At 42.6% G+C, this 25,659-nt stretch overlaps 1 protein-coding gene across 1 annotated transcript in view; it reads left to right on the top strand.

Moving 5' to 3' along the window:
- The window catches only part of TRAPPC9 (trafficking protein particle complex subunit 9), a 730,305-nt gene that overhangs the window by 31,963 nt on the left and 672,683 nt on the right, over window positions 1-25,659 (top strand). Inside the window, exons 3-5 of the mRNA XM_012461180.2 lie at window positions 1,132-1,277; window positions 5,720-5,848; window positions 17,941-17,967. Coding sequence (XP_012316603.2) covers window positions 1,132-1,277; window positions 5,720-5,848; window positions 17,941-17,967 — 302 coding nt within the window. The remainder of the gene's footprint in view (window positions 1-1,131; window positions 1,278-5,719; window positions 5,849-17,940; window positions 17,968-25,659) is intronic.

The raw sequence follows: 25,659 nt of genomic DNA, 5'->3' as shown, positions 1-25,659 counted from the left end.
CTGATTTGTGCTTTGGGAAGGACACTCTGGCTGTGTGTGTAGAAGCAATGAGAGGAGAGGGGGTGCAGAATGGGGAGTCAGAGACTAGTGGAGGCTGCTGAGGTGACTGCTGTTTCGATGGGAGGAGCAGCTCAGATGCTGCATTTTTTTATGGGGAGGGTCTGTTAGCAGGGGCCCACCTGACACTGCCTTGTGGCCAGGAAGGAGACAAATGAAGGCTAGCGTTTCTTCTCTCTGCGTCTGCCTCACGTCATGATCTTTGTTCAAAACGTATTCAGAATGGGAAAGCTAAATTCCAGAGTAAGAAAGAGTTCGTTGAAATTGTTAGACATGATTGGATTTAATATTATATTGAGATCTGTCAATAACTTTCATTTACTTAGAAACTTCACATCTTCTGGGTTTCCAGAGGACTTTTATTCTTGATAAGATTGCTTTCTTGAGGGACAGTTTAATCCAGCTGTAGTTTTTCTTTAAAAAAATCATTTATCTTAAGAAGTATAATATTTAAAGAAGTATTTAAAAATGATAAAAGGAAGATTTTGGTATAGTCGCTTTGGTTTCTGAGTGGATAGGGACTCGAAGCCTTTGCATTATTTAATAGCATTTCCTTGCCAGTGTTTAAAGAGCTGTTAGCGAGCACTCCAGGCCCTGCCCTCTGAAAGCATTCCTAAAGCTTGCTCTGAAATAGTGAAGATAAACATCTTGTTTGCTGAAGCCAAATGGTTGGCTAATAAGAGGATCTCTCTTTATAAAATAATAATAGGTGTGATATTAAGAAGGGGAGGATAATTGATTTTTTTAAAAAGCTGAAACATAAACTTCCTTATGCTAATATTACAACTGGAAAATCTGAAAAGAAAAATCCGACTCTAACATTGTCTACGTGAAATACATGGTAGAAGTCTATCTACCTATCACCTTTAAAAAAATCCCTTGGCAGAACATTTTTGAAGTCAAGATCACTCCAGCTCACATAAATGGCAATGATTACTGCGGGCTTTAAATTATAGAGCCTACAGTTGCCTTCTTAGCAATTTTAGTAGTGAGAGAATTGCATAGTGCTTAGTCAGAGTGCTTTTGGGGTGGGAGTGGTATAGTAATAATGACACACTTTCATTTACTTTGTAGACATTACAAGAAGCGGTGCCAGGGCCGCATGCGGAAGCACGTGGGAGACCTGTGCCTGCAGGCGGGGATGCTGCAGGACTCGCTGGTGCATTATCACATGTCGGTGGAGTTGCTCCGCTCCGTGAATGACTTTCTGTGGCTTGGAGGTAAGATAAGCTGATGACGGCAATCTGATATGTAATTGTTTCAACCGTTACTTGAAATGAGAGGAAACTGAAAAAGAAAGTCCCCAAAAAGAAGGGATGAGGGAGGAAAAGCAACCAGCCTGTGCTGGTTGCCACGAGCAGTGGCCTGGGGTGCTTCCCTGCCGTATCTGCTGCCCTCCGCCCGCCCTGCTGTGCGTCCTCTGAAGGACACCCTGCCCACGCTGTCCCGCTTCCTCTGTTCTTAGCACACCTTGCCCTCTGCTTTGGATGTCGTTACCATGATCTTCACCTCATAGGCTCATCCCTCAAAACCTCCTCCATGTGTCACATGATGAATGGATAAACAAAGTGCGGTATGGGAATACAGCGGAATATCATTCAGTCATGAAAAAGAAGGAAATTGTGATACCAGTGCAGCACGGATGAATCTTGATAACTTTGTGCTAAGTGAGAGAAGCCAGACAGAAAAGGCCACAGATTGTATGATTCTGTTTATATGAAGTGGCTAGAATAGGCACATCTATAGAAGCAGAAATCTGGCCGGGCGCGGTGGCTCACACCTGTAATCCCAGCACTTTGGGAGGCCGAGGCAGGTGGATCACGAGGTCGAGATGGAGACCATCCTGGTCAACATGGTGAAACCCCATCACTACTAAAAATACAAAAAATTAGCTGGGCATGGTGGCGCATGCCTGTAATCCCAGCTACTCAGGAGGCTGAGGCAGGAGATTTGCCTGAACCCAGGAGGCGGAGGTTGCGGTGAGCCGAGATCGCGCCATTGCACTCCAGCCTCGGTAACAAGAGTGAAACTCCGTCTCAAAAAAAAAAAAAAAAAAAAAACAAACAAAAATTTAGCTGGGCATGGTGGCGCGTGCCTGTAATCCCAGCTACTCAAGAGGCTGAGGCAGGAGAATTGCCTGAACCCAGGAGGCGGAGGTTGCGGTGAGCTGAGATTGCGCCATTGCACTCCAGCCTGGGTAACAAGAGCGAAACTCCGTCTCAAAAAAAAAAAAAAAGGAGCAGAAATCTGTAGAAGCAAATCTATAGGCAAATCTATAGAAGGTTCTAGGAGCTGGGAAGTGGCTGTTAATGGGCATGAGGTTTCTTTTTGGGGTGAGGAGCATGTTCCAGAATCAGATAGTTGTGATGGTTGCACAGTTATGAATATTCCAAAAACTGCTGAATTATGCACTTTAAGTGGGTGAAGTATATGGTATGTGAACTCTATGTCAATCTTAAAAATTAAAAAAAGGGCAAGAGGAAAACCTACTTCAAAGAACAGCCGGCTCTGATCCCCCTCGGCAGTCGGCTGAGCGGGCACTGTGTCTGACCTGTTGCTGTTCCTTTGCGCTGGAATTGGATGTCTGTGTGTGGTCTTCCCTTGGGGACTGCGTCTCCTGGAGGTGGGCCTGGGAGGTCTGGACCGGCTGTGTCCATTGCCTGACAGGTTGCAATGTTCTCTAAATGCTTGTTAAATGAACGATGTGTGAGGAAGGACTGAAACAGGGTTCTTTTGTTGAAGTGGACAGTTTAGCAAGGACACCTGTCAGCCACTTACGAGAATACAAGTCGGAATGAAGTCATGAGGTGAGTTCTATAACAGAAGTTTGATGAGGTGCTGTAGAATACATTAAATGTAAGAAATACTTTCTTTCTTTTTTTGGGACAGAGTCTCGCTCTGTCATCCAGGCTGGAGTGCAGTGGCGTGATCTTGGCTCACTGCAACCTCTGTCTCCTGGGTTCAAGTGATTCTTCTGCCTCAGTCTTCTGAGTAGCTGGGAATACAGGCGTGCACTACCATGCCTGGCTAATTTTTGTATTTTTAGTAGAGATGGGGTTTCGCCATGTTGGCTGGGCTGCTCTTGAACTCCTGACCTCAGGTGATCTGCCTGCCTTGGCCTCCCAAAGTGCTGGGATTACAGGCATGAACCACTGTGCCCAGCCAAATATAAGAAATACTTTAAATGGCCAGGTATGGTGGCTCACACCTGTAATCCCAACACTTCTACCAAAAAAATAAAAAATAAAAATAAATAAAAAAAACCTCAGTTCACCTCATTTTGTAAAAAAAAAAGAAAAAAAATTAAAAAACGTTAGCTGGGTAGAAACCAGCCTGAGCAACATAGGGAGACCTCACTTATACAAAAATAAATTAAGAGACATTAGCTGAGTGTGGTGGTCTGTGCCTGTAGTCCCAGCTACTTGTGAGGCTGAGGCAGGAGGATGGCTTGAGCCCAGCAGGTCAAGGCTAGAGTGAGCCATCATCGCACCACCGCACTCCATCCTGATCAAGAGTGAGACTTTGTGTGTTTTTTTTTTTTTTTAAAGATGGGGTTTCACCATGATGGCCAGGCTGGTCTTGAACTCCAGACCTCAGGTGATCCACCCACCTCAGCCTCCCAAAGTGCTAGGATTACAGGCGTGAGCCACCGCGCCCAGCCGAGACTTTGTCTTTTAAGAAAAAACAAAAACAAAACTTAAAATGGACTTAAATTCAGTTTTTTTTTTTTTTTTTGAGACGGTGTCTTGCTCTGTTGCCCAGGCTAGAGTGCAGTGGTGAGATCTCAGCTCACTGCAACCTCCTGGGTTCAAGTGATTTACCGAGTAGCTGGGATTATAGGTGCCACCATCGCACCTGGCTAATTTTTGTAGTTTTAGTAGAGATGGGGTTTCAGCATCTTGGCCAGGCTGGTCCCGAACTCCTGACCTCGTGATCCACCTGCCTCAGCCTCCCAAAGTGCTGGGATTACAGGTGTGAGCCACTGTGCCTAGCCCAAATTTAGTTTTTTAAAGAGGGTAGAGAAATAAAAGTGGGTAACGAAAGGGAGTAAGAATTAGGGATAAAAAGAAAAGAGAAGCAGATAAAGGATTAAGAGGGGTGAGAAAGAGTGAGTTTTACTTGGTCTTCTTGAAAGAGTACTGTCTCCCTAAGTTCTCCTTATTGTACAATTGGAGAGTAAGTGCTTCTCCCAGCGCACTCTGAGACTAGGGCCTGTGCAGCAGGAGCTGCTTCAGAAAGATGGGGACCGCCCATATGCCTTCCTCATGCCGCGCTGGGCTGGGTCCAGAGGGCTTCTAAAGAGTCCACGGAGAGGGATGGTGCTGTGTGCCCTGGGCCTCTTCCATGGCACACACACTTCCATGGCCTCTCAAAAGTAGATAGTGGAGTTGTCCAGAAGCTACTTATGCCTGACATCATAGCTGACTGAATGTAGAAGCAGATAGAAGATCCAGCTGACTTGTATTAACTCTGATATTAAAGAAATATGTCAACATGTAAAATAATGCCATTCCTCCAGTATTTTATTTTTGTTTTGGAAAATAATTATTTTTCATAAAAATGTTAATGCATGACAAACTTATTATTTTATTTTATTTTTTTGAGACAGAGTCTTGTTCTGTCGTGCAATGGCGTGATCTCCGCTCACTGCAACTTCCACTTCCCAGGTTCAAGTGATTTTCTTGCCTCAGGCTCCCAAGTAGCTGGGGCTGCAAGTGTGCGCTATCAAACCTGGCTAATTTTTGTATTTTGAGTAGACTCGGTGTTTCATCATATTGGCCAGGCTGGTCTTGAACTCCTGACATCAAGTGATCTACCCGCCTCGGTTTCCCAAAGTGCTGTGATTACTGGTGTGAGCCACCACGCCAGGCCTATTTTAAAAGAAATTAATACATAAATCCTTTTCTCAGTTTTAGTTTCCAATATGGTAAATGTCTATAGTGTGACCCACATCACAGAAAAAGCTCTTTGTGATCCTAAGTAATTTCTAAGAGCATCAAGGCATTTTTAGACCAAAAGTTGAAGGACCACTGAATTAATGGATAAAGATGGTAGAGATGAATACTGTGGCACACCTTACAAGGCATGTGGCATAGCTCGAGATTATTATGTTGTCACTGCCGTGAGAGAAGTGGCTGTGTAGCGAGTTGATACAGCTGCCTTTGAGGGAGAGGTAGGTCTCCAGTCCCAAAGGAGCAGGTGCCTCTGGGGTGTATGGTCTGGAAAGGCATTCTGGTCTTGCTTTGGTGCTATTACTTTGAAATATTTTCAATCCAGGGCACTTTCTGTTATACATCTCTGTAGCTCCAGAACCTGGGGCAGTCTGCCACACAGTCTGTGTAGAAAGGCTGGCCACATGAATGAATGAATGCAGAGGCTGGCCTGTTTCACGTGTGCACTCAGCCCTGCAGGGAAACCTTGAGTGTGGTGAGAGTGTTCTGTGTTGCCTGCCTTGACATGGGCATGGGAAAGACTGTGGCAAGTTCCCATTTGCAAAAAAACTAGTGATCTTTAGGTTTGATCTTTGTTGTGGGAGAAAAATGGGCATTTCCAAATAATCCATCTGTTGAAATCACTCTTAGCCACTGCAGTTTGAACTAATGATGGGCCACTGACTTTACTAATGCTGCTGGCTTTTGGTTTTTGTTTTCTTAATGCCTAGCCGCCCTGGAAGGACTGTGTTCAGCTTCTGTCATCTATCACTATCCTGGTGGAACTGGTGGTAAGAGTGGAGCTCGGAGGTTCCAGGGCAGCACACTTCCTGCGGAAGCAGCCAACAGACACCGGCCAGGTGAGCTCTGCCCTTTTCCCAGCCTCTGTTCATTTGCAGTCTTTAAAGAAAGCAGACTCATTTATTACTTTTTTCTTTGAGTTAGCACTAATGTTTAAATAAACTGTAAAATCTGTTGAGTCAGAAATCTTGCATGAGGCATTTTGTTCTGATTTTACTGAATACTTATCGATCTTATTGAATACCACTAATGGGTTAGAATGATTAGTTGATTTCTGGAATACTTGCATAAAATTTCCTGGTAGAATGGACTTGAGGTTCTATGTCTAAGTCTTTTTTATAATTTTATGTATTAGAAGAAGCTAGTCCTAGAGGTCAATTTTAACAGCTGATTCAGGGACTGGGAGTGGTTTCTTATTTTATTGGCTGATGAAATTCTCTCAATGAGTTGTTTGATTTGCTTATGTTTGGTAGCATAAGAAAATGAAGAGTGAAAAAATTTCCTGGGCGGAGCAGATGCACGAATGCTGAATGAACATGAACGTTTTGGTCCTTGAAGAATGAACCTGCCTTTAATGGCTCAGGATTTAGTCATCACGTTGCCGAGCTCACAAAGATTGTACCAAATAATGCAGAGCTCCAGGCCATACACAAAACTGCTAGGAATTTTTATTTTATCTTTATTTTTTTGGTCCATGAGATTTTTGTATATTTTTCCCTTCAAAGACAAAAAAAGTTAGTTAATGTGTATTGAATGGGGAAATGTCTCGCATTTTTTTTCCATGAATTGTATCATCCCCTGTCATCAGCAGAGAATGCAGAGACTGCCTTCATGGGCTAGTGACTGTAGCCACACGGTCTGAAGCTGCATGCCCTCTGTGTAGATTTGCTTAGATGAACTGTAATGATTTTTGAAGATAATTTTATCATTCTTTAGTGGGACGTTCCTCTTGGTGACATCTCAGTTATTGAAGAGGAAAGTGAGGCAGGCTAAGGGTGCTGTCCCAAGTCTGAAGTTTAAACAGGCGGGTCCCTGCTGCTTGCTTCCTGTGCTGTGACCTGACTCGGATGCACCCCATTCGTGTTCACCAACTGTATTTACTCCTTATGATTATAATCACTGTCTCTGGCATGAGATAGCAGTGGTTGAAGTTTCACTGTTTTCTCTAGTCAGCAGCCAAGTGCTAACATCTCCGACACACCCAGAAAGGTGAAAACAGGTTTAATTTTCTCTTTGAAAGAAAGTTTTCTGGGCTGGGCGAGGTGGCTCATGCCTGTAATCCCAGCACTTTGGGAGGCTGAGGCAGGCAGATTGAGGTCAGGAGTTTGAGATCAGCCTGGTCAACATGGTGAAACCCTGTGTCTACTAAAAATACAAAAATTAGCTGGGCGTGGTGGAGCATGCCTGTAATCCCAGATACCCAGGAGGCTGAGGCAGGAGAATTGCATGAAACCAGGAGGCGGTGAGCTGACATTGCGCCACTGTACTCCAGTCTGGCAACACTTTGTCTTAAAAAAAAAAAAGTCTTCTGCTCCTAGGAGTGCCTGCCTGCCTTCCTTTCTCTCTCTCTCTCTCCTTCTCTCTCTCTGTTTTTCCTTCCTTCCTTCCTCTTTCTTTCTCTCTCTCTTCCTTTCCTTCCCTTTCTCTCCCTTCCCCTCTCTCTTTCTTCCCTCCTTCCCTCCCTCCCTTTTCCTTTTTCCTTCCTTTCTTCCTTCCTTCCTTTCTCTCTCTCTCTCTTCCTTTCCTTCCCTTTCCCTTCCCCCCTCCCACCCTCTCTCTCTCTCTTTCTCTCTCTCCCTCTCTTTCTCTCTCTCTCCCTCTCTCCCTCACTGCCTCTCTCTCTCTCTCTTTCTCTCTCTCCCTCTCTTTCTCTCTCTCTCCCTCTCTCCCTCACTGCCTCTCTCCCTCCCTCCCTCTCTCCCTCTGTCTCTGAGATGGACTTTTGCTCTGTTGCCCATGCTGCAGTGCAATGGCACAATCTCAGCTCACTGCAACCTCTGCCTCCTGGATTCAAGCAATTCTCCTGCCTTAGCCTCCATAGTAGCTGGGATTATAGGCACCTGCTACCACACCGAGCTAATTCTTGTATTTTTTTGTAGAGACAAGGTCTCACCATGTAGGCCGGACTGGTCTCAAACTCTCAACCTCAGGTGATCCACCTGCCTCAGCCTCCCAAAGTGCTGGGATTACAGGTGTGATCTACCGCACCTGGCCCAAGAGTGCCTTTCATTGGAGGTGTTTAGATTTTTTTTTTTTCTATATTTTATTTTTTTAGGTTGTGGTTTGAAGAGCTGTAAATGTGTTGAAACTGTTTCACTGATGTGATGAGTAAGACTAGAAACTTTTTAGGGTCACATTTCATTTCTTCCCTTTCCTAATTATAAGCAAATAAAATTTAAAGACATTGAAACACTGCTGTGTCTGTAGTAGAGAAATGTCTTTATTTAGATTTGCATAGAGTAAAAAACTTGGGAACTTTTTTCTGTTGAAGACAGTCTGTAGGGAAGAATATCTGGTGACAGTGACATTTAGATGACAGGAGAAAGGGCAATGGGACTGTCATTTAGAAACTTGGTAGGTTAGGCATGGTGGCTCATGCCTGTAATCCTACCACTTTGGGAGGCCAAGGTGGGAGGATCACTTGAGGTCAGGAGTTTGAGACCAGTCCGGCTAACATGGTAAAACCCCGTCTCTACTGAAAATATAAAAATTAGCCAGGCGTGATGGTGCATGCCTGTAATCCCAGCACTTTGGGAGGCCGAGGTGGGCGGATCACAAGGTCAGGAGATCGAGACCATCCTGGCCAACATGGTGAACCCTGTCTCTACTAAAAATACAAAAATTAGCTGGGCATAGTAGTGTGTGCCTGTAGTCCCAGCTACTCAGGAGGCTGAGGTGGGAGGATTGCTTGAGCCCAGGAGGTTGAAGTAGTGAGCTGTGATTGTGCCACTGCACTCCAGTCTCGGTGACAAAGCAAGACCCTGTCTCAAAAAAAAAAAAAAAAAAAAAAAAAAAATTTAAGAAGCTTGGCAGTGATTTGACTACCTTCAAAGCAATACAGTATCCAGATCTGTTAATGGGCATGATCTCAGGAACAGATATGCCGTCTCATCTTGGATATTAATCTTGAGATTAATATCCAGGTTTGTAGTGGCAGCCTCGTCTCACATCAGGAGTCAGTGGCATCTGTTTGAGATGAAGACCAACCTCATGATTTAACATCCTCCCTTGTTGTTTCAGTAGCAAAACAGCAAAAATGCTGACGTCAGTCAATATCACTGCAACCTGAAGGAAGTTGTTTAAGTGTCTTTTTGCCTCAGTTTTCTTTCTTTCTTTTATTTTTCTGAGTCCAGGTTTTGCTCTTGTTGCCCCAGGCTGGAGTGCAGTGGCTCAATCTTAGCTCACTGCAACCTCGGCCTTCCGGTTCAAGCAGTTCTTCTGCCTCACCCTCCCCTGTAGCTGGGATTACAGGTGCCCGCCACCATGCCCAGATCCTTTTTTGTATTTTAGTAGAGATGGGAATGCACCATGTTGGCCAGGCTGGTCTCGAACTCCTGTCCCCAGGTGATCCACCTGCCTCAGCCTCCCAAAGTGCTGGGATTACAGGCTTGAGCCACCGCGCCTGGCTGAGTTATCTTAGTTTAAAATACAGTTCTATAATTCCTGCCTCTTTTTGCTTTGATTCTCCTTTTGTTTTAATTTTGTTTTAAACTTTACTTTCACAGTATTTCAAAGGTTGGGACCACTAAATCTTAATCTGGAGACTTGCATATTAATCTGTAAGCCTATAATTAATGGACAAAACATATTTTAAAAATTAATAGGACATTTTGTAATTAATCTAAAAGGAAGTACTTATGGGCTTGTAAATATTTCTTTCTGGTCATTTCTACCTTTTGTACTGTCATCATTATCAAAATAGCTGTACATTATTCAGCACCTATTTAGGCCAGTGGATGTGCTAAACGCTTTACCTAAGTTGTACCTCACCACAGGCATTTGAAGGTAGGGACTAGTGACTCCATTTTGCAGGTGAGGAGACTGAGGCTGGGTAACTTGCTCCACATTCCTCAGTGGTGAGTGGCAGAGTTGGGATTTGAACCTGGGTTGATGTGATTACAGAGTGTGTATTCTTAAGGGCTCCTCGAATCAGCCTCCCCTTGACTGGCTGCCTGAAACTCTGTGAGTTCATAAATGTTGAATTTTAGTGGTCTAAGCCTGACTAGACCTTAAAAGAAGAAATATTGTAAGAATATAAGAGTGGCATAGATTAAAATTGTGCCTTGTCACAAATGTTTTATTCTCTGCTAACAACCTAAAAAGGTAATATTTTAATTTTCTTTGTAAGCATGAGAAACAATACATTAAAAATAATTACGTGTCAGGTGTGTTAAACGAGGGAAAAAGAAAAAAGAAATAAAACAAAATTAAAGAGAAAAAGGTGATTACAGTGCAAAATATAAGTGGTTTTAAAAATACAACCATTGCTAATGACCTACTGCTTGTTTTTCTCTAGTGATGTTGGCTAAGGGAAAATGTTATATTGAACCGGTGTTAGGCAGTCATTTTTTTTTTTTTTTTGAGACACATGTCTATGGTATGTTTAGGCTGGACCTGGGCTCCTGGACTCAAGCAGTCCCCTTGCCTCAGCCTCTCCAGTAGTGGGCCACAGGCATGCACCACTGTGCCTGGCTTCAATGTACTCTTTAGAATGGAAGAGAAGATTAAGTTAGTGAATTTTGACAGAAAATAGGAATATGTACTCTTTTCTTTGTTGATGATGATATGTAAGTTTTGTGGGACTTTGGACTTGTCAGCCTTTTTTTTTTTATGGTCTAAATCTATTTCCTCGTGTGTGAAATTAGTATAATGCTATATACTTTGTATGGTTGTGAGAGTTAGATACCATGGGTACAAAGCACCTAAAAGGGGCTCCATGAAAATTAGCCGGTGGGTCAAAGCCAGGCTCAGCGGCTTGCACCACCTGCCACTGGGGAGGCTGAGACCAGAGGATGCTTGGGCCCAGGGTGCAAGGCCAGCCTGGGCAACATAGTGAGACCCTGTCTTTAAAAAAAAAAAAAAGATCAGAGGCTAAGGTGAAGTTACAAAGTTATGGCTCTATGCAAATGAAAACTAGACAAAGTTATATTTCTATGCAGACAAAGACTTGGCCCTGCCAGTTTCCCATCTGCCGTGCAGAAAAGGTCAAAGGAAACAGCCTGTAGTCTCTTTGTCACTTAGTTATGGAAAGTTAGGGTTTTCCTTTCAATTTAGCTCTAGGAAGTCAGCGTGGAACAGCCTTAGGTTCCTTGCCTCTAGACCCTATTCTCCTGTCTCGAGCTTATCTTTTTTTGTGATTGAGAAAATTTTGATTTTTTTCTGTATCTTTAATAGATGAAAAAAATAAAAATGTTGATTTGACATCAGTCACTTTCCTTTATAGAGTGAATACAAGGGGACATTGTTGATAGATTGTTTTTTTTTTTTTTTGAGACAGTCTTGCTCTGTTGCCTAGGCTGGAGTGCAGCAGCACAGTCTTGGCTCACTGTAAGCTCTGCTTCCTGGGCTCAAGTGATTCCTGTGCCTCGGCCTCCTGAGTAACAGGAATACAAGTGTGTGCCACCATACCCAGCTAATTTTTGTAGAGATGAGGTTTCGCCACGTTGGCCAGGCTAGTCTTGAACTCTTGAGCTCCACTCTCCTCGGCCTCCCAAAGTGCTGAGATTACAGGTGTGAGCCACTGTACTTGGCTGATTATGCTGTTGTAATATGTAAATAAATGTGTTTGTATTTCAACAAAATTGTATGATTAATAGTTGCCAGTCCTTTGGGAAGTATTTTTTTTGTAAGACACTTAGGTTATTTACTGACTGAAATATACAGATGTGACTTTTATGATTATAGGGTTGGTATAGATTAAGGTGGCTTTTGTTATAGTGCAAAATACAAAGACTAGGAGGAAGCTTTGCTACTGATTGCTAGAAGAACAAATTCTCTGGGTATCAACATCACTACCTGTAAAATAAAGAGAGTGGCCCAGATGCCCATTTTCTTCCTGTTCTAAGATTAGTTTCTGTGAGCCTCTGTCGTCTGCTTATATTTAGGGGTGTTAAAAGTTTTCAGATTAAATAGTGAATACTGTTCCCTTCCTCGAATCGGATTTCAGTATGTACTAGCTAAGCTTTTAGTTATGGTCTCTGAGCATCGTATTTTAAAAAGCCCTGTTGATCATTTCTTATGACAATTAAATTTGTTACCTTTTCTTCAGCAACCTGGAAAGACCTTTCTGGCCATAGGTGGCGCTGTTGTACATATATATATTTTTTTCATGTCCTAATTTTCCTGTTTGTAAAAGAAGACTTAAACAAGGCTTCCTTCATTTGAATTTTGTTGTTGTTGTTTAATGCTTCCGAATAGCACTATGCCCATTACATTTGTATACCTGGAAAAGTATTCTAGTTATCTTTTTATTATGTCATTTCAGCGTGAAAATTTCAGACATGCAGTGTGGACAGTGGTGAAATTGGACTTTTCTTCCAGTGTTAGAAACCAGTCAGCTATGATTTATAAAAGTGATAGAAACCATCTGGAGCACCTTAAAGCTGAAAAGAGTCTTGAACTCCCTGAGTATCAGAACTGCTTTTGCGTGTTTGCTAGTGGGTGGTATTGTGGTATCATGGAAAAGCCTAGTTCAGCTGGCTTGTGTTTGAACGCAGGTGCCACAGTTCTTTCTCAGGTGCCCCCTTCCCCCCGCATCTATGAGTAGGGGCTGCTAATTTCTGCTTTGTAGAATTGTGAGAATTAGAGAGAATGTGTGCAAAATATTTAGCATGGTGGTCATCTCATAAAATATCTCATGACTGTTAGCTATTGCTTTATATGAAGTCATTTTATAGCATTTGGAAATTACTAAGGCATTGGAATAAGAAAAATGTTTTCATGAAGAAAGACTCAATTACGAAATGAAGGAAATATTTGAGGAGTCAGTAGTTCTTACACCTGTAATTTAGCTGCAGGATTAGAGACATGGCTGTTATACAGGCATCTTGACCCTACCCAAGCCACAGAATTATTGTGGAATAATAAATGTTGGGGCTTAAAGGGGCCCAATAATAACACTCCTATTTTCTTTTTTTTTTTTTTTTTTGAGACTGAGTCTTGCTGTGTTACCCAGGCTGTAGTGCAGTGGTGTGATCTCGGCTCACTGCAACCTCTACCTCCTGGGTTCAAGCAATTCTCCTGCCTCAACCTCCCGAGTAGCTGGGATTACAGGTGCCTACCACCACACCCAGCAAATTTTTGTATTTTTAGTAGAGATGGGGTTTCACCATGTTGGCCAGGCTGGTCTCGAACTCCTGACCTTGTGATCCACCCGCCTCGGCCTCCCAAAGTGTTGAGATTACAGGTGTGAGCCACCGTGCCCGGCCCAACACTCATGTTTTCTTCAACAACCAGTTAAGAGACGAGACAAGAGTAAGCAGGTAGAGAATCAAAATGTCATCCTTATTAGTGATGAAACCACATTCTCTGCCGGGTGAGGTGGGTCACACCTGTAATCCTAGCACTTTGGGAGGCCACAGTTGGTGGATCGCTTGAGCTCAGGTGTTTGAGACCAGCCTGGGCAACATGGCGAAATCCTATCTCTACAAAAAATACAAAAAATTAGCCAGGTATGGTGGCGCATGCCTATAGTCCCAGCTACTCAAGAGGCTGAGGTGGGAGGATCACTTGAGCCCAGGAGGCAGAGGTTGCAGTGAGCTAAGATCTCGCCACTGCACTCCAGCCTGGGTGACAGAGCAAGACCTTGTCTCAAAAAACAAAAAACAACCCGAGATTTCCATGAACTTGAAGGATGCATAAAAATGGGCATCCTACTACCGTATTCAAGATCTGGTGGCTGTGGGCCACAGCGGGCCTTCCTATGAGGGACTCCTCCCTGTCAGACATAGGCATGGCGGAGCACAGCGTCCTGTACACTTCCTGAGGGTAGCAACCAAGAGTGAAAGAGGAGTTCACACGCTCAGCTTGTGTCCCAAACTCTCTCATCTCACAACTCACTTCACTTGGGTGGGGGAGGAATGGGGTAGGCAAGAGGTGTGCGTTGCTTAGGGCAAAGCCTTTATTATGGAAACCAGAGGAGTGGGGAGCAAGTGCTCTCTTTCCCCTCCGTTTAAACAGGTCATGGGTAACAGTTTCTCTCTTGTTAACAGAGAAATAAGGATAGCCTTTGCGATTTAGACTAGCAAGGAAGTACAAAGGATGATTAGAAGGGAGACTTGTAAAATCACTGTCATAGGTAACATTTTCATTTTTTTGGATGGGAGGACAAAGTCTCACTCTGTCACCCAGGCTGGAGTGTAGTGGCACGATCTCGGCTCACTTCAAACTCCGCCTCCCAGGTTCAAGTGATTCTCCTGCTTCAGCCTCCCAAGTAGCTTGGATTACAGGAGCCTGCCACCACGCCCTGCTAATTTTTTGTATTTTTAGTAGAGACGGGGTTTCACCGTGTTTCCCAGGCTGTTCTCAGGTGTTTGATATCATCCTGACCTCAAATGATCTGCCCACCTTAGCTTCCCAAAAAGCTGGAATTACAGGCATGACCCACCATACCAGGCTGATAACATTTGTTGAATACTTAAAATGTGCTACACATATTTTATTTATTTTTATTATTTATTTATTTATGCATTTATTTTTGAGACAGAGTCTCACTCTGTTGCAAGGCTGAAGTGCAGTGATGTGATCTCTGCTCACTGCAACCTTTGCCTCCTGGTACAAGTGATTCCCCTGCCTCAGCCTCCTGAGTAGCTGGGACTACAGGCGCATGCCACCATGCCCGGCTAATTTTTTTGTTTTTCTGTATTTTTAGTAGAGATGTGATTTCACTTTGTTGGCCAGGATGGTCTCAATCTTTTGATCTCATGATCCACTGGCCTCAGCCTCCCAAAGTGCTGGGATTACAGGCATGAGCCACTGTGCTTGGCCTTTATTTTTATTTTTTGGAGATGGAGTTGCTCTGTCACCCAGGCTGGAGTGCAATGGTGAGATCTTGGCTCACTGCCACCTCTGCCTCCTGGGTTCAGGTGATTCTCGTGCCTCAGCCTCCTGAGTAGCTGGGATTACAGGTGTGTACCACCACGCCCAGCTAATTTTTGTATTTTTAGTAGAGATGAGGTTTCACTGTGTTGGCCAGGCTGGCCTCAAACTCTTGACCTCAAGTGATCCACCTGCCTCTGCCTCTACACACATTTTACATAAACCAGTTTAACCCTTTAATTTTCACAACAACCAGATAAGGTAGGTTACAGATGTGGAAACAGGCATTGAGAGGTTAAGAAACTCGACCAAGATTATGGAGCTAGTAGGCCAGGTGTGGTGGCTCGTGCCTGTAATCCCAGCACTTTGTGAGGCCAAGGTGGGCAGATTACGAGGTCAGGACTTCGAGACCAGCCTGGCTAATATGGTGAAACCCTATCTCTGCTAAAAATAAAAAAATTAAAAAAATTAGCTGGGCATGGTAGTGGGCACTTGTAGTCCCAGCTACTTGGGGGGCTGAGGCAGAAGAACTGCTTGAATCCGGGAGGCGGAGGTTGCAGTGAGCTGAGCTGGCACCCCTGCACTTCAGCCTGGGCGACAAAGCGTGACTCCATCTCAAACAAAACAGAAGAAAACAAGACACTCTGGCAGTCTGGCTGAGCCCCGGTAGATTGGCTTCAGGTGTTTAGAGGTGTCAGCATATCTATAGTTCCATGTGTACGTCTGTACATCAGTCAGGGTTTGGCCAGCATGGAAAGGGTGGGACAGAGAGTGTGATGCAGCAGTGGCAGTTGTGTCCTGGCCACTGGCCACAGAGTGAGCACTGCGGTTTGCATTAATCATTTGTGTAGGCAGCGGGTCTCTCCTTGTAACAGAACTTTAGTCCATCAGATTCATCTAGAAAACTCCTGCTCAGAGAAAGTGGGGTTTTCTAGATGAACTTGATTTGTATTTCAACAAAATACAACTACTGAATTCTGCCTCAGGGAAGGGAGTGGCATTCAGTACCCAATCTGAACACTTTAATGCCCCTAAATATAAAGAAAAGACAGAGGCTCACAGAAGCTAATCTTAGAACAGGAACAAACTGAAGCACTGGCCCCCCTCTCTTCATTTTACAGGCAGGGGCGATTGTGTGGGACTTTGCTATTCAGGTGTTAGCATCCTGCTGTAGAGGTGAGAACCACTAGGAAAGGGCCTGGAAACCAGCATTTGGTGTGTGAGGGCATCCTCTGTAAGGGTCCCGAGTGAGACGTATGGAGTTGCCTTCTGCTTACCTCCTGCCTGTGATTTGGCCTTGAAGAGAAAATGTGCTGATTGTTGAATCCTGCCTGATATTTTGGTCTGATTGATAATTGTGTGTCTCCTATTACATTAGTAGTTAAACCTCCAGTTTTCCTACCTCAGTCTCTTATGAGTTTGGTTAATATGACATCAGTCCACTAGAGGCTGATGATACTAATAATCAAATGATTGATGATTGTGACAATGACTCTGAGGCATCAGAAGTTTCATTCATATCCCCTACTTAAAGGACATGGTGAAGTATAATATATTTGACCAGGTTCTTCAGAGAACAAAATGTTTGTAGGATTATCTGGAAATCCAGACTTCCTCAGGGTTCCATGCAACTTCGTGTCTGCTCAATACAGACCTGGGACCTGGTGTCGCGGCGTGTGTGATGGCAGGCTTCCCGTGTCTCCTCTGGGTTTCAGTCTTGCCATATGCAGTGACGGTTAATATCTGTTTATTTTGTAGGGTTGCTCTGAAGGTCATACATGATATTTGTCAAGCATCGTGCTTGGCATAAAGGTGTTACTCCATGGAAAACACCTGTTTTTTATTTTAATGGTGGCTTCAAGATTGCAGTGATTTTTAGTCTGCATTTACAAACAGAGATGGGTGTATACAAAATAGCTCTTAAATAGCACCATAATCATGGGGCCTCGTCTCTGTGTAGACAATTGAATAAATGTGCTATTTCCATAAGAATATATTATTGAGACACACCTTTTTGAATCTTCTTAACATGTTTAGAAATGAAAATAGCTAATGATAAACATGATTCTTGGAACCAGTACCTCTTGGGGTGTGTTTTGCCATGATGGGAAATTGCATTCTATAGAGAAGTTTAATTGGATCACGCAGATATTTGTATAGTTTAGCAGACAACCAAGGCTTTCAAATTTTCTTCGTAATAATGAAAATGGTTTTGTATTTTAAACTAACTACAAAGCTACCTTCTAAAAGTTGGAAATCTTTAACTTGAAGTGTCCAGTAATTGTGTGTGTGTGTGTGTGTGTGTGTGAGAGAGAGAGAGAGAGAGAGAGAGAGGAGAGAGAGAGAGGTATTAATATTTTAGGGGGGTTGTGAAGAATTCCATAGAGCTTTTGGCACCTTTTCTCCTCCATTCTAGGTTGCTGACATACATTTGCACAAATAGTAATCCTTTGTCACTTAGCTTATTTGTGGGAATAAGGAATTCTCATACTTGTTTAAGAAGAGCTGGGAGGCTGGGCGCAATGGCTCACGCCTGTAATCCCAGCACTTTGGGAGGCTGAGGTGGGTGGATTGCCTGAGGTCAGGAGTTTAAGAACAGCCTGGCCAACATGGTGAAACCTCATCTCTACTAAAAAAAAAAAATTAGCTGGGCATGGTGGCACATGCCTGTAATCCCAGCTACTCAGGAGGCTGAGGCAGGAGAATCGCTGTAACCTGGAGGCGCGGAGGATGCATCCAGCTGATCATGCCACTGCACTCCAGGCTGGGCAACAGAGCAAGACTCCTCTCAAAAAAAAAAAAAAAACAGAAGAGGTGGGAGCATGAACATAGAAAGTGGGAAGGGAGAGAGGTGAGGAGGCACTTAACAGTTGGTTCAGGGTATGTGTAATCGTAGCTTTTCTTTTCTCTTTTTCTGTCTGAAGCAAAAAGGCACTAAACTTGTAACATATTGTTTCTTGGAATTGCTTTTTTGATCAGTTACTCAGAAAAGCAGTGATCTGAGTTTCTCAGATTGTTGTGAAGGCGATTTGAATTATGAAATGTGTTTTAGTAGTTATTTTTAAAAGCAGTTTTGTTTTCCAAATAAAATACCATCATCTGTTCTTTCTTCCAGGGGCACAGGAAGTTCTCATTGATCCAGGTACATCATCTATGTGTTTAGTTTCTTTTGGTTATTTTTTTAAGTGCTTGTTTCATGGTGATGTGAATGAATGGTTAAAATTTCTGGATGATGATCTTTGGAACATTCTGATTTAAGTCACTTTAAATCAGAACTGTTAAAAGCCTTATGATTGTTTGGTCCTTGCTTGATGGGCACCCCGTTGCTTTGTGTTGTCTGTTGGAGAGGAGGCTTCTTCCTCTAGCATGGCTAAGTGAATGATTTGAGAATTGTGCCTTTAATTCTCTGAATGCATTGAGCATGTTTGTCCTGTTAATTTTGAGTTCATTTGTAATCATGATTTTGCTGTGATTTGTGGCTTGTGCTCCTCCCTTCCACGTGAGTTTGAATTCTCCACTGCATTTCGTCTGTGTGTTCTTAGCAGGGAAGGAAATCTTGTATTTTCTACAGAGGCAGGTTTTTCTTTCCCCTCGTAATATCTCCTGTAATTAATACGGCAAAAATCTCTTTTATTACAGGGCTTAATTGTTTCATGATGAGCTCTATTATTTTCTGACTTAGTGAGAAACAATGACAGGGTAAATAATACAAAATGAAATCAGCCTAGAATGGGGCTCACACAGGCTCTGTGATAACATGTTCGCTGTCGTCTCCTCTTGGCTCTGAAACGAAGCAGCCTCAGGTTAGCAGACGTTGGTTTTTGGTTTTTTGTTTTTTTTTTTTTCAAGATGGGGTTTCACCATGTTGGTCAGGCTGGTCTTGAACTCCCGACCTCAAATGATCTGCCTGCCTTGGCCTCCAAAGTGCTTGGATTACAGGCGTGAGCCACCATGCCCAGCCCCAGACGTTGGTTTTAATATTTGCATCCACTCTTTTCTTTAGGCCGGTGGCTAAGTTTCCTGATGGGGTTTGTTGAATGTGTAGAGAAAGGACAACAGATGCCGGGCGTGGTGGCTCACGCCTGTAATCCAAGCACTTTGGAGGCCAAGGCGGGCAGATCACCTGAGGTCGGGAGTTCAAGACCAGCCTGACCAACATGGTGAAACCCCGTCTTTAAAAAACAAAAAACAAACAAACAAACAAAAAAAGAGAAAGGATGACAGATGCTTGGTTTGTTTTCAGAAGACCCGAGTTGCTGATGAGAAGACATTTGGGGGCAATGCCTTATGCCACCGAGGAGCTGAGGGCCCCACCAACACTGATGACAAATTAAATAGTTGTTGAATCTACTGGTGTTTGAGTGATACGAGTTTGATTGATACGAGCCCCAGCCTCGCTGGCGATGCCTGCTATAAAATACTGAATTCCAAGTCAGGCACGGTGGCTCACACCTGTAATCCCGGCACTTTGAGAGGCCAAGGCGGGCAGATCACAAGGTCAGGAGTTCAAGACCAGCCTGACCAACATGGTGAAACTCCATCTCTACTAAAAAAATACAAAAAGTAGCCAGGCATGGTGGCAGGTGCCTGTAATCCCAGCTACTTGGGAGGCTGAAGCAGGAGAATAGTTTGAAGCCGGGAGACGGAGGTTGGAGTGAGCCGAGATTGCGCCGTTGCACTCTAGCCTGGGTGACAAGAGCAAGACTTTGTCTCAAAACAAAACAAAAACTGAATTCCAGTGTGTCAATCACATTAGTTGTAGGAGAATTAGATGTATACACTATGTAGAAGTAGCTTAGAGCTATAAGAAAAATCAGTCATTTGTTGAGATAAGGCATTTTTAAAAGATTTCTGAAGCTTTCAAGGTAAGGTTGTGTAGGGAAGAAACTGAGTGTAGAGTGCTGGGAAGAAAGTGAGGAGCTTCTGTGGGGCTTTGTTATTTGAGGGTGCATCCAGATCCTGCTGTAGAGGTGAAAACCGCCAAGAAGGACCCAGAAACCAGTGTTTGGTGTGTGAGCACATCCTCTGTAATGGTTCCAAATGAGAGACGTGTGGACCTGACTTCTCTTTCCCCATGGGAGAGGGAGTGAAGAGAATGAGATGTGTCCCGGCCCCACATTCTGGTTCCTGCCTTTAGGCCACCCCAGTTCCTGCTAATGCCTTCTGACCTCTGCTAGTGGGGACTTTTGCGACAGGACTGACTCGCCTACTGAAATCATATCTGTCTTTCAAGCGTTGGTTCTTTCTAAACCCTTGCAAATGTGTTAGCCATGACTGTGCTGGTAGGGAATCTTCCCAGCTCCTAGGAGCAGTGCAATTTGATTCTCCACAGCCTCTCTGTCCGAATAGTTAACACTCTCTCAGGGGTTATAAAATTGTTCAGCTCCTGGAAAACCCATTCACATGACGCTATCACAGAATTGCATCACTTTCACTTTAATTTTGAATTTTAAATGGGCATAATGTTTGAAGCAAGCTGTTTGAGAATTATTTTCCTCCCTGCTTTCCCCACCACTGTTTCCAAAACCAGAAGAAGAGTTTCACGGTCTTCAGGGCTCCTCCATCTCTCATCCCAAGAACTAAGCTTCCCCTCCCGCATTTCTGGCAGTTTGGCCTTTGTGTTCTTTTTCTGCAGTTTTAAAATGGAATGCTCTTAAAACTCTTTTTTTCTTGTTATTTCTTTCCTTTCTTTTCTCTCTCTTTTTTTTTTAGACAGGGTCTTACTTTGCTGCCGAGGCTAGAGTGCAGTGGCTATTCACAGGCATGATCCTAGCTCACTGCAGCCTTCAACTCCTGGACTCAGGCAATCCTCACACCTCAGCCTCTGGAGTAGCTGGGACTACAGGTGTGTGCCACCATGCCCAGCTAATTTTTAAATTAATATTATTTTCTTTTTGAGACAGAGTCTTGCTCTGTCACCAGGCTGGAGTGCAGTGGCATGATCTTGGCTCATTGCAACCTCCACCTCCTGGTTCAAGTGATTCTCCTACTTCAGCTTCCCGAGTAGCTGGGACTACAGGCACACACCACCATACACAGCTAATTTTTTGTATTTTTAGTAGAGATGGGGGTTTCACCATGTTGGCCAGGATGGTCTTGATCTCTTGATCTCGCGATCCACCCGCCTCAGCGTCCTGAAGTGCTAAGATTACAGGCGTGAGCCACCACAGCTGGCCGAATTTTTAAATTTTTAGATAAAGAGGAGGTCTCTCTGTGTTGACCAGGCTGGCCTTGGTCTCAAGCAATCCTCCTGCCTTTGCCTCCCAAAGTGATTATAAGCATCAGCCACTGTTTCTGGTCTCTCTCTCTCTCTCTTTTTTTTTTTTCCTATTTCTAAACATTTCACGTAAGTTCAGCAACTACTTTACATACAATGATCTTTTGGATACTTTTAGTTGACATGTAGTTGCTTTCTCCATTTTCATGTTGAGGAGAGTTTCTTCTTCCTGTAATAAAAATGAACAATTTGCACTTATTATGTGAGAGACACTGTTCTAAGGTGCTTTTTTTTAAAAAACAAACAAACAAACTAGTTTTAATACAATTTGCCTATTTAAATGGTAAAATGCAGTCATTTTTAGTGTACTTACAGAGCCACCCTCACCACAGTCAGTCTTGGGACATTCTTATAACCCCGAGAGGAAGCCGTCCCTCTCCGTTGCCTACATCCCCTTAGCTCCAAGCAGCTGCTAAGCTACTTTCTTTCTCTATTATTTGCCTATTCTGGACATTTCATGTAAATGGCATCATACATATAATGGTTTGTTGTCTTTTGTGACTGGCCTCTTTCACTTATTGTAGTGTTTCGGGGTTCATCCGTACTGCATTGTGTCAGTATGCTTTGCTTTCTCTTCTTGCAGAATAATATTCCATTGCATATATGGGCCACATGTTGTTTTTCCATTCCATCAGTTGATGGACATTTGTATCATTTGTACCTTTTGGCTATTATGAATAATGATGTTATAAGCATTTGTGTAGACATGTTTTATTTATTTATTTATTTATTTGAGATGGAGTTTCGTTCTTGTTGCCCAGGCTGGAGTGCAATGGTGCGGTCTTGGCTCACTGCAATCTCTGCCTCCTTGGTTCAAGCGATTCTCCTGCCTCAACCTCCCGAGTAGATGGGATTGCAGGTGCCCGCCACCATGCCTGGCTAATTTTTTGTATTTTCAGTAGAGATGGGGTTTCACCATGTTGGCCAGGCTGGTCTCAAACTCCTGACCTCAGGTGATCTGCCTGCCTCGGCCTCCCCAGGTGCTGGGATTACAGGTATGAGCCACTGCACCCTGCCAGTAATAGTCTTTAAATTTATTCTCTGTAAGGGTCTTTTATCTGATACATGATTACCAAAATTTGTCTTTCATTCTGTGTGTTATCTTTTTTTTTTTTTTTTTTTTGAGACGGAGTTTCACTCTTGTTACCCAGGCTGGAGTGCAATGGCGCGATCTTGGCTCACCGCAACCTCCGCCTTCTGGGTTCAGGCAATTCTCCTGCCTCAGCCTCCCGAGTAGCTGGGATTACAGGCATGTGCCATGATGCCCAGCTAATTTTTTGTATTTTTAGTAGAGACGAGGTTTCACCATGTTCACCAAGATGGTCTTGATCTCTTGATCTTGTGATCCACCTGCCTCGGCCTCCCAGAGTGCTGGGATTACAGGCGTGAGCCACTGCGCCCGGCCCCTGTGTGTTATCTTTTTATTTTCTTGATTATGGTGTCCTTTGAAGCATACCAGTTTTAAATGTGGATGAAATCCGGTTTATGGTTTTCTTTGTTGCTGTGCTTTTAATGTCATATCTACGACTTAAGGTGCTCTATATAAACTTTCCACCTAAAGCAACTGAGTCTGCACGATTCTAGGAGACAGGCACTGTTGTCATCCCTAGTCTATAGATGGGTAAACTGAGGTGCAGGAAGGTTCACTGACTCGCTAAGGGTCATAGCTAGTAAGTGGTGATATGGGCATTCAGACCCCGAGTTTGGACCCAGGATTTATCCTCTTAACCACCACACTCTATTGCTTTCTATAGGGAATCATTTATTGAAAATTCTTTGCTCATTTGATTTCTTGACCCTTTTTTTTTGGTCATGAGGGACCTCATCTCTTCATTCACCTTGCAGAGTTGAGCATAGGTTTATTTTTGGTCTGATGTAGGTAGAATTATTGCTGTCAGTTAATTTCTGCATTGCTTACTCTGCAGTGATGATTGTTGCTAGTTGACGTAACAAAGTCATTTAATCACCTTCTGGACATCACACTAAATAAAAGTAGCATCATGACTACAGAAAGTTCAGAGACTGTATTTGATCGATTCCATGTCATTAGCTAAAGGAGACAATCCCCAGTGTTGACACAGATTGTAAGTCCTTCCAGAAGAGGGTCGTTGTCTTCCTTTTTTCCCTGTTCTTCACTCACGCAGTGTCTGGCATAGTGCCTCATTGTCCAGCGGATTAGCTAGAGCATGGCACTCTTCAGTCACTGTGTACAATGGCAGAATTTTTACAACAGTATCTGTTGTTAGTTTCACAAGGGAAAAATCGTAGAAATATCTCTCAAATGTATTAAAAAAGCCTGGAATTTTGAAAAGACTTCCAGAAAACATACAAAGGCATTTTCACTACTTTTAGATTTATTATAGATGTATTATATAGGTTACACAACAGAGTAAATTCATTAACTAGATTTGACAAGTTGTGTAATATTGTTACCTGTCATAATTAAAATATTCTGCCTCTGTTAAAGTAATTAGTATCCATGAGTAAACAAAAATAAGCTAGCATTTATATGCGACTGGGGGTAGACTTTATATATATGTGTGTGTGCATGCATGTATTTCTGTCTTTCAGAGCATTTGGCAGCTTTTCAACAATATTCTAACTTTAGAATTCTGTTTAAAAAATCAGCTGGGTGAGGTGACTGATGCATGTAATCCCAGCATTTTGGGAGGCCAAGGTGGGTGAATCATTTGAGGTCAGGAGTTCGAGACCAGCCTGGCCAACATGGTGAAACCCAGTCTCTACTAAAAATATAAAAATTAGCTGGGTGTGGTGGTGTGTGCTGAGGCAGGAGAGTCACTTGAGTCTGGGAGGTGGAGATTGCAGTGAGCCAAGATCACATCCCTGCACTCTAGTCTGGGTGACAGAGTGAGACCCTGTCTCCAAAAAAAAAAAAAAAAAAAAAAAATCACTGTGGCTAGTACACTTTGGACTGAGTTTATCCTCTCTTATGCACAGAATTCCACTGTCTCCTAGGTAGAGGTTTTCTTTCATCATATTGAATTAGTATCTGAATTACAGGAGCTGTGATTTCTTGAACTCTGGCCTTAAGTGAGCCTCTTGCCTCAACCTCCCACAGTACTAGGAATTTAGGCGTGAGCCATTGTACCTGGCTAGAGCTGTAATTTCTAGGCCTTTGCCTTTCCATGTATTTAAAGTTGCCTATCAAATGATTTTCCCTTTGTTTGTTGGGTTTTCATTAGTCAATTAGAACTTTTGAAAATGAATTTGTTTTTATATGTTATATAAATTTCCCTAGGAACTTGATGTGTTTTTGCTTTTAAGTTTTCAGTTTGTGAAAAATTTAAATATACTCTTATTTAAGTTATTTTTCTCTAGATATTTGTTTACCTCTATAAATTCTTTTCAAGGAGTAGGTGTGCATGTTTAAAAAAATACCTTGTACATGTAACAAACTTGCACATATACCGTTGAACATAAAATAAAAGTTGGAAAGAAAAAATATAAAAACAAAACCATATTTTTCCATATTGTAAAAGTCATCTTCATTATAGAGAATTTAGAAAATAAAGATAAAGAAAATAAATAAATTAAAAAATTACCCACACCTCCCCCACCCCAGGTAAGTTGTAGTAAATTTTGAAATTGGGAAGTGTAAGTCTTCTAAATTTGTTCTTTTCTTCTCAAGATAGTTTTGGTTATTCTGGATCCCTTGAATTTGCATATGAATTTTAGGATCAGATAGTCATTTTCTACAAAGAATTTAGATGGAATTTTTATAGAGATTATGTTGAATCAATCTGTTGATCAGTTTGGAGAGTATTGCCATTTTAAGAAGATTACATCTTCTAATTCATGGACATGAGATGTCTTTTCAACATTTACCTTCTTTAATTTTTTGTTGACAGTGTTTTGAGTTTTCAGAATATCATTTTATAGTTTTTTTGGGTTAAATATACTCTTAAGTATTTTATTCTTTTTCATGCTATTGTAGACGGAATTGTTTTCTTAATATCATTTTCACATGATTCATTGCAAGTGTATGGAAACACAATTTTTTGTGTACTGGTTTTATATCCTTCAAATTTGCTGAACTCATTCCTTAGCTCTAATCATTTTTTAGTGGATTTTTTAGGATTTTCTATAAGCAAGATCATGTCATCTGAAAAGAGAGAGAGTTTTTCTTCCTTTCTAATTTAGATGACTTGTCTTATCCTTGATTGTAGGGGGAGTCTTTTAATATAAAGCATGATGGTAGCTGTGGGTTTTTCACAGATGCCCTTTATCAGATTGAGAACATTCCCTTCTATGCCGAGTTTGTTGAGTGTGATCACGAAAGGGTGTTGAATTTATCAAATGCTTTCTTTGTGTCTATTGAGATGATCATGTGGTTTTGTCTTTTATTCTACTCATTTTCAGACATTAACCTTTGATTCCTGAGCTGAATCCCACTTGATCATGTTGTCTAAGCCTTTTTATATCATGCTGAATTCAGTGTGCTAGTAATTTTATTGAGGATATTTGCATCTGTATATATATATATTTTTGAGATGGCATCTCCCTCTGTCGCCCAGGCTGGAGTGTAGTTGCGTGATC

This window comes from Aotus nancymaae, unplaced genomic scaffold, assembly GCF_030222135.1.
Source record: "Aotus nancymaae isolate 86718 unplaced genomic scaffold, 86718_ANA_hifiasm-v0.15.2.pri h1tg000036l, whole genome shotgun sequence".
In the NCBI taxonomy this organism is placed as follows: domain Eukaryota; kingdom Metazoa; phylum Chordata; class Mammalia; order Primates; family Aotidae; genus Aotus; species Aotus nancymaae.
This window is presented reverse-complemented; position numbering and strand designations above follow the sequence as displayed.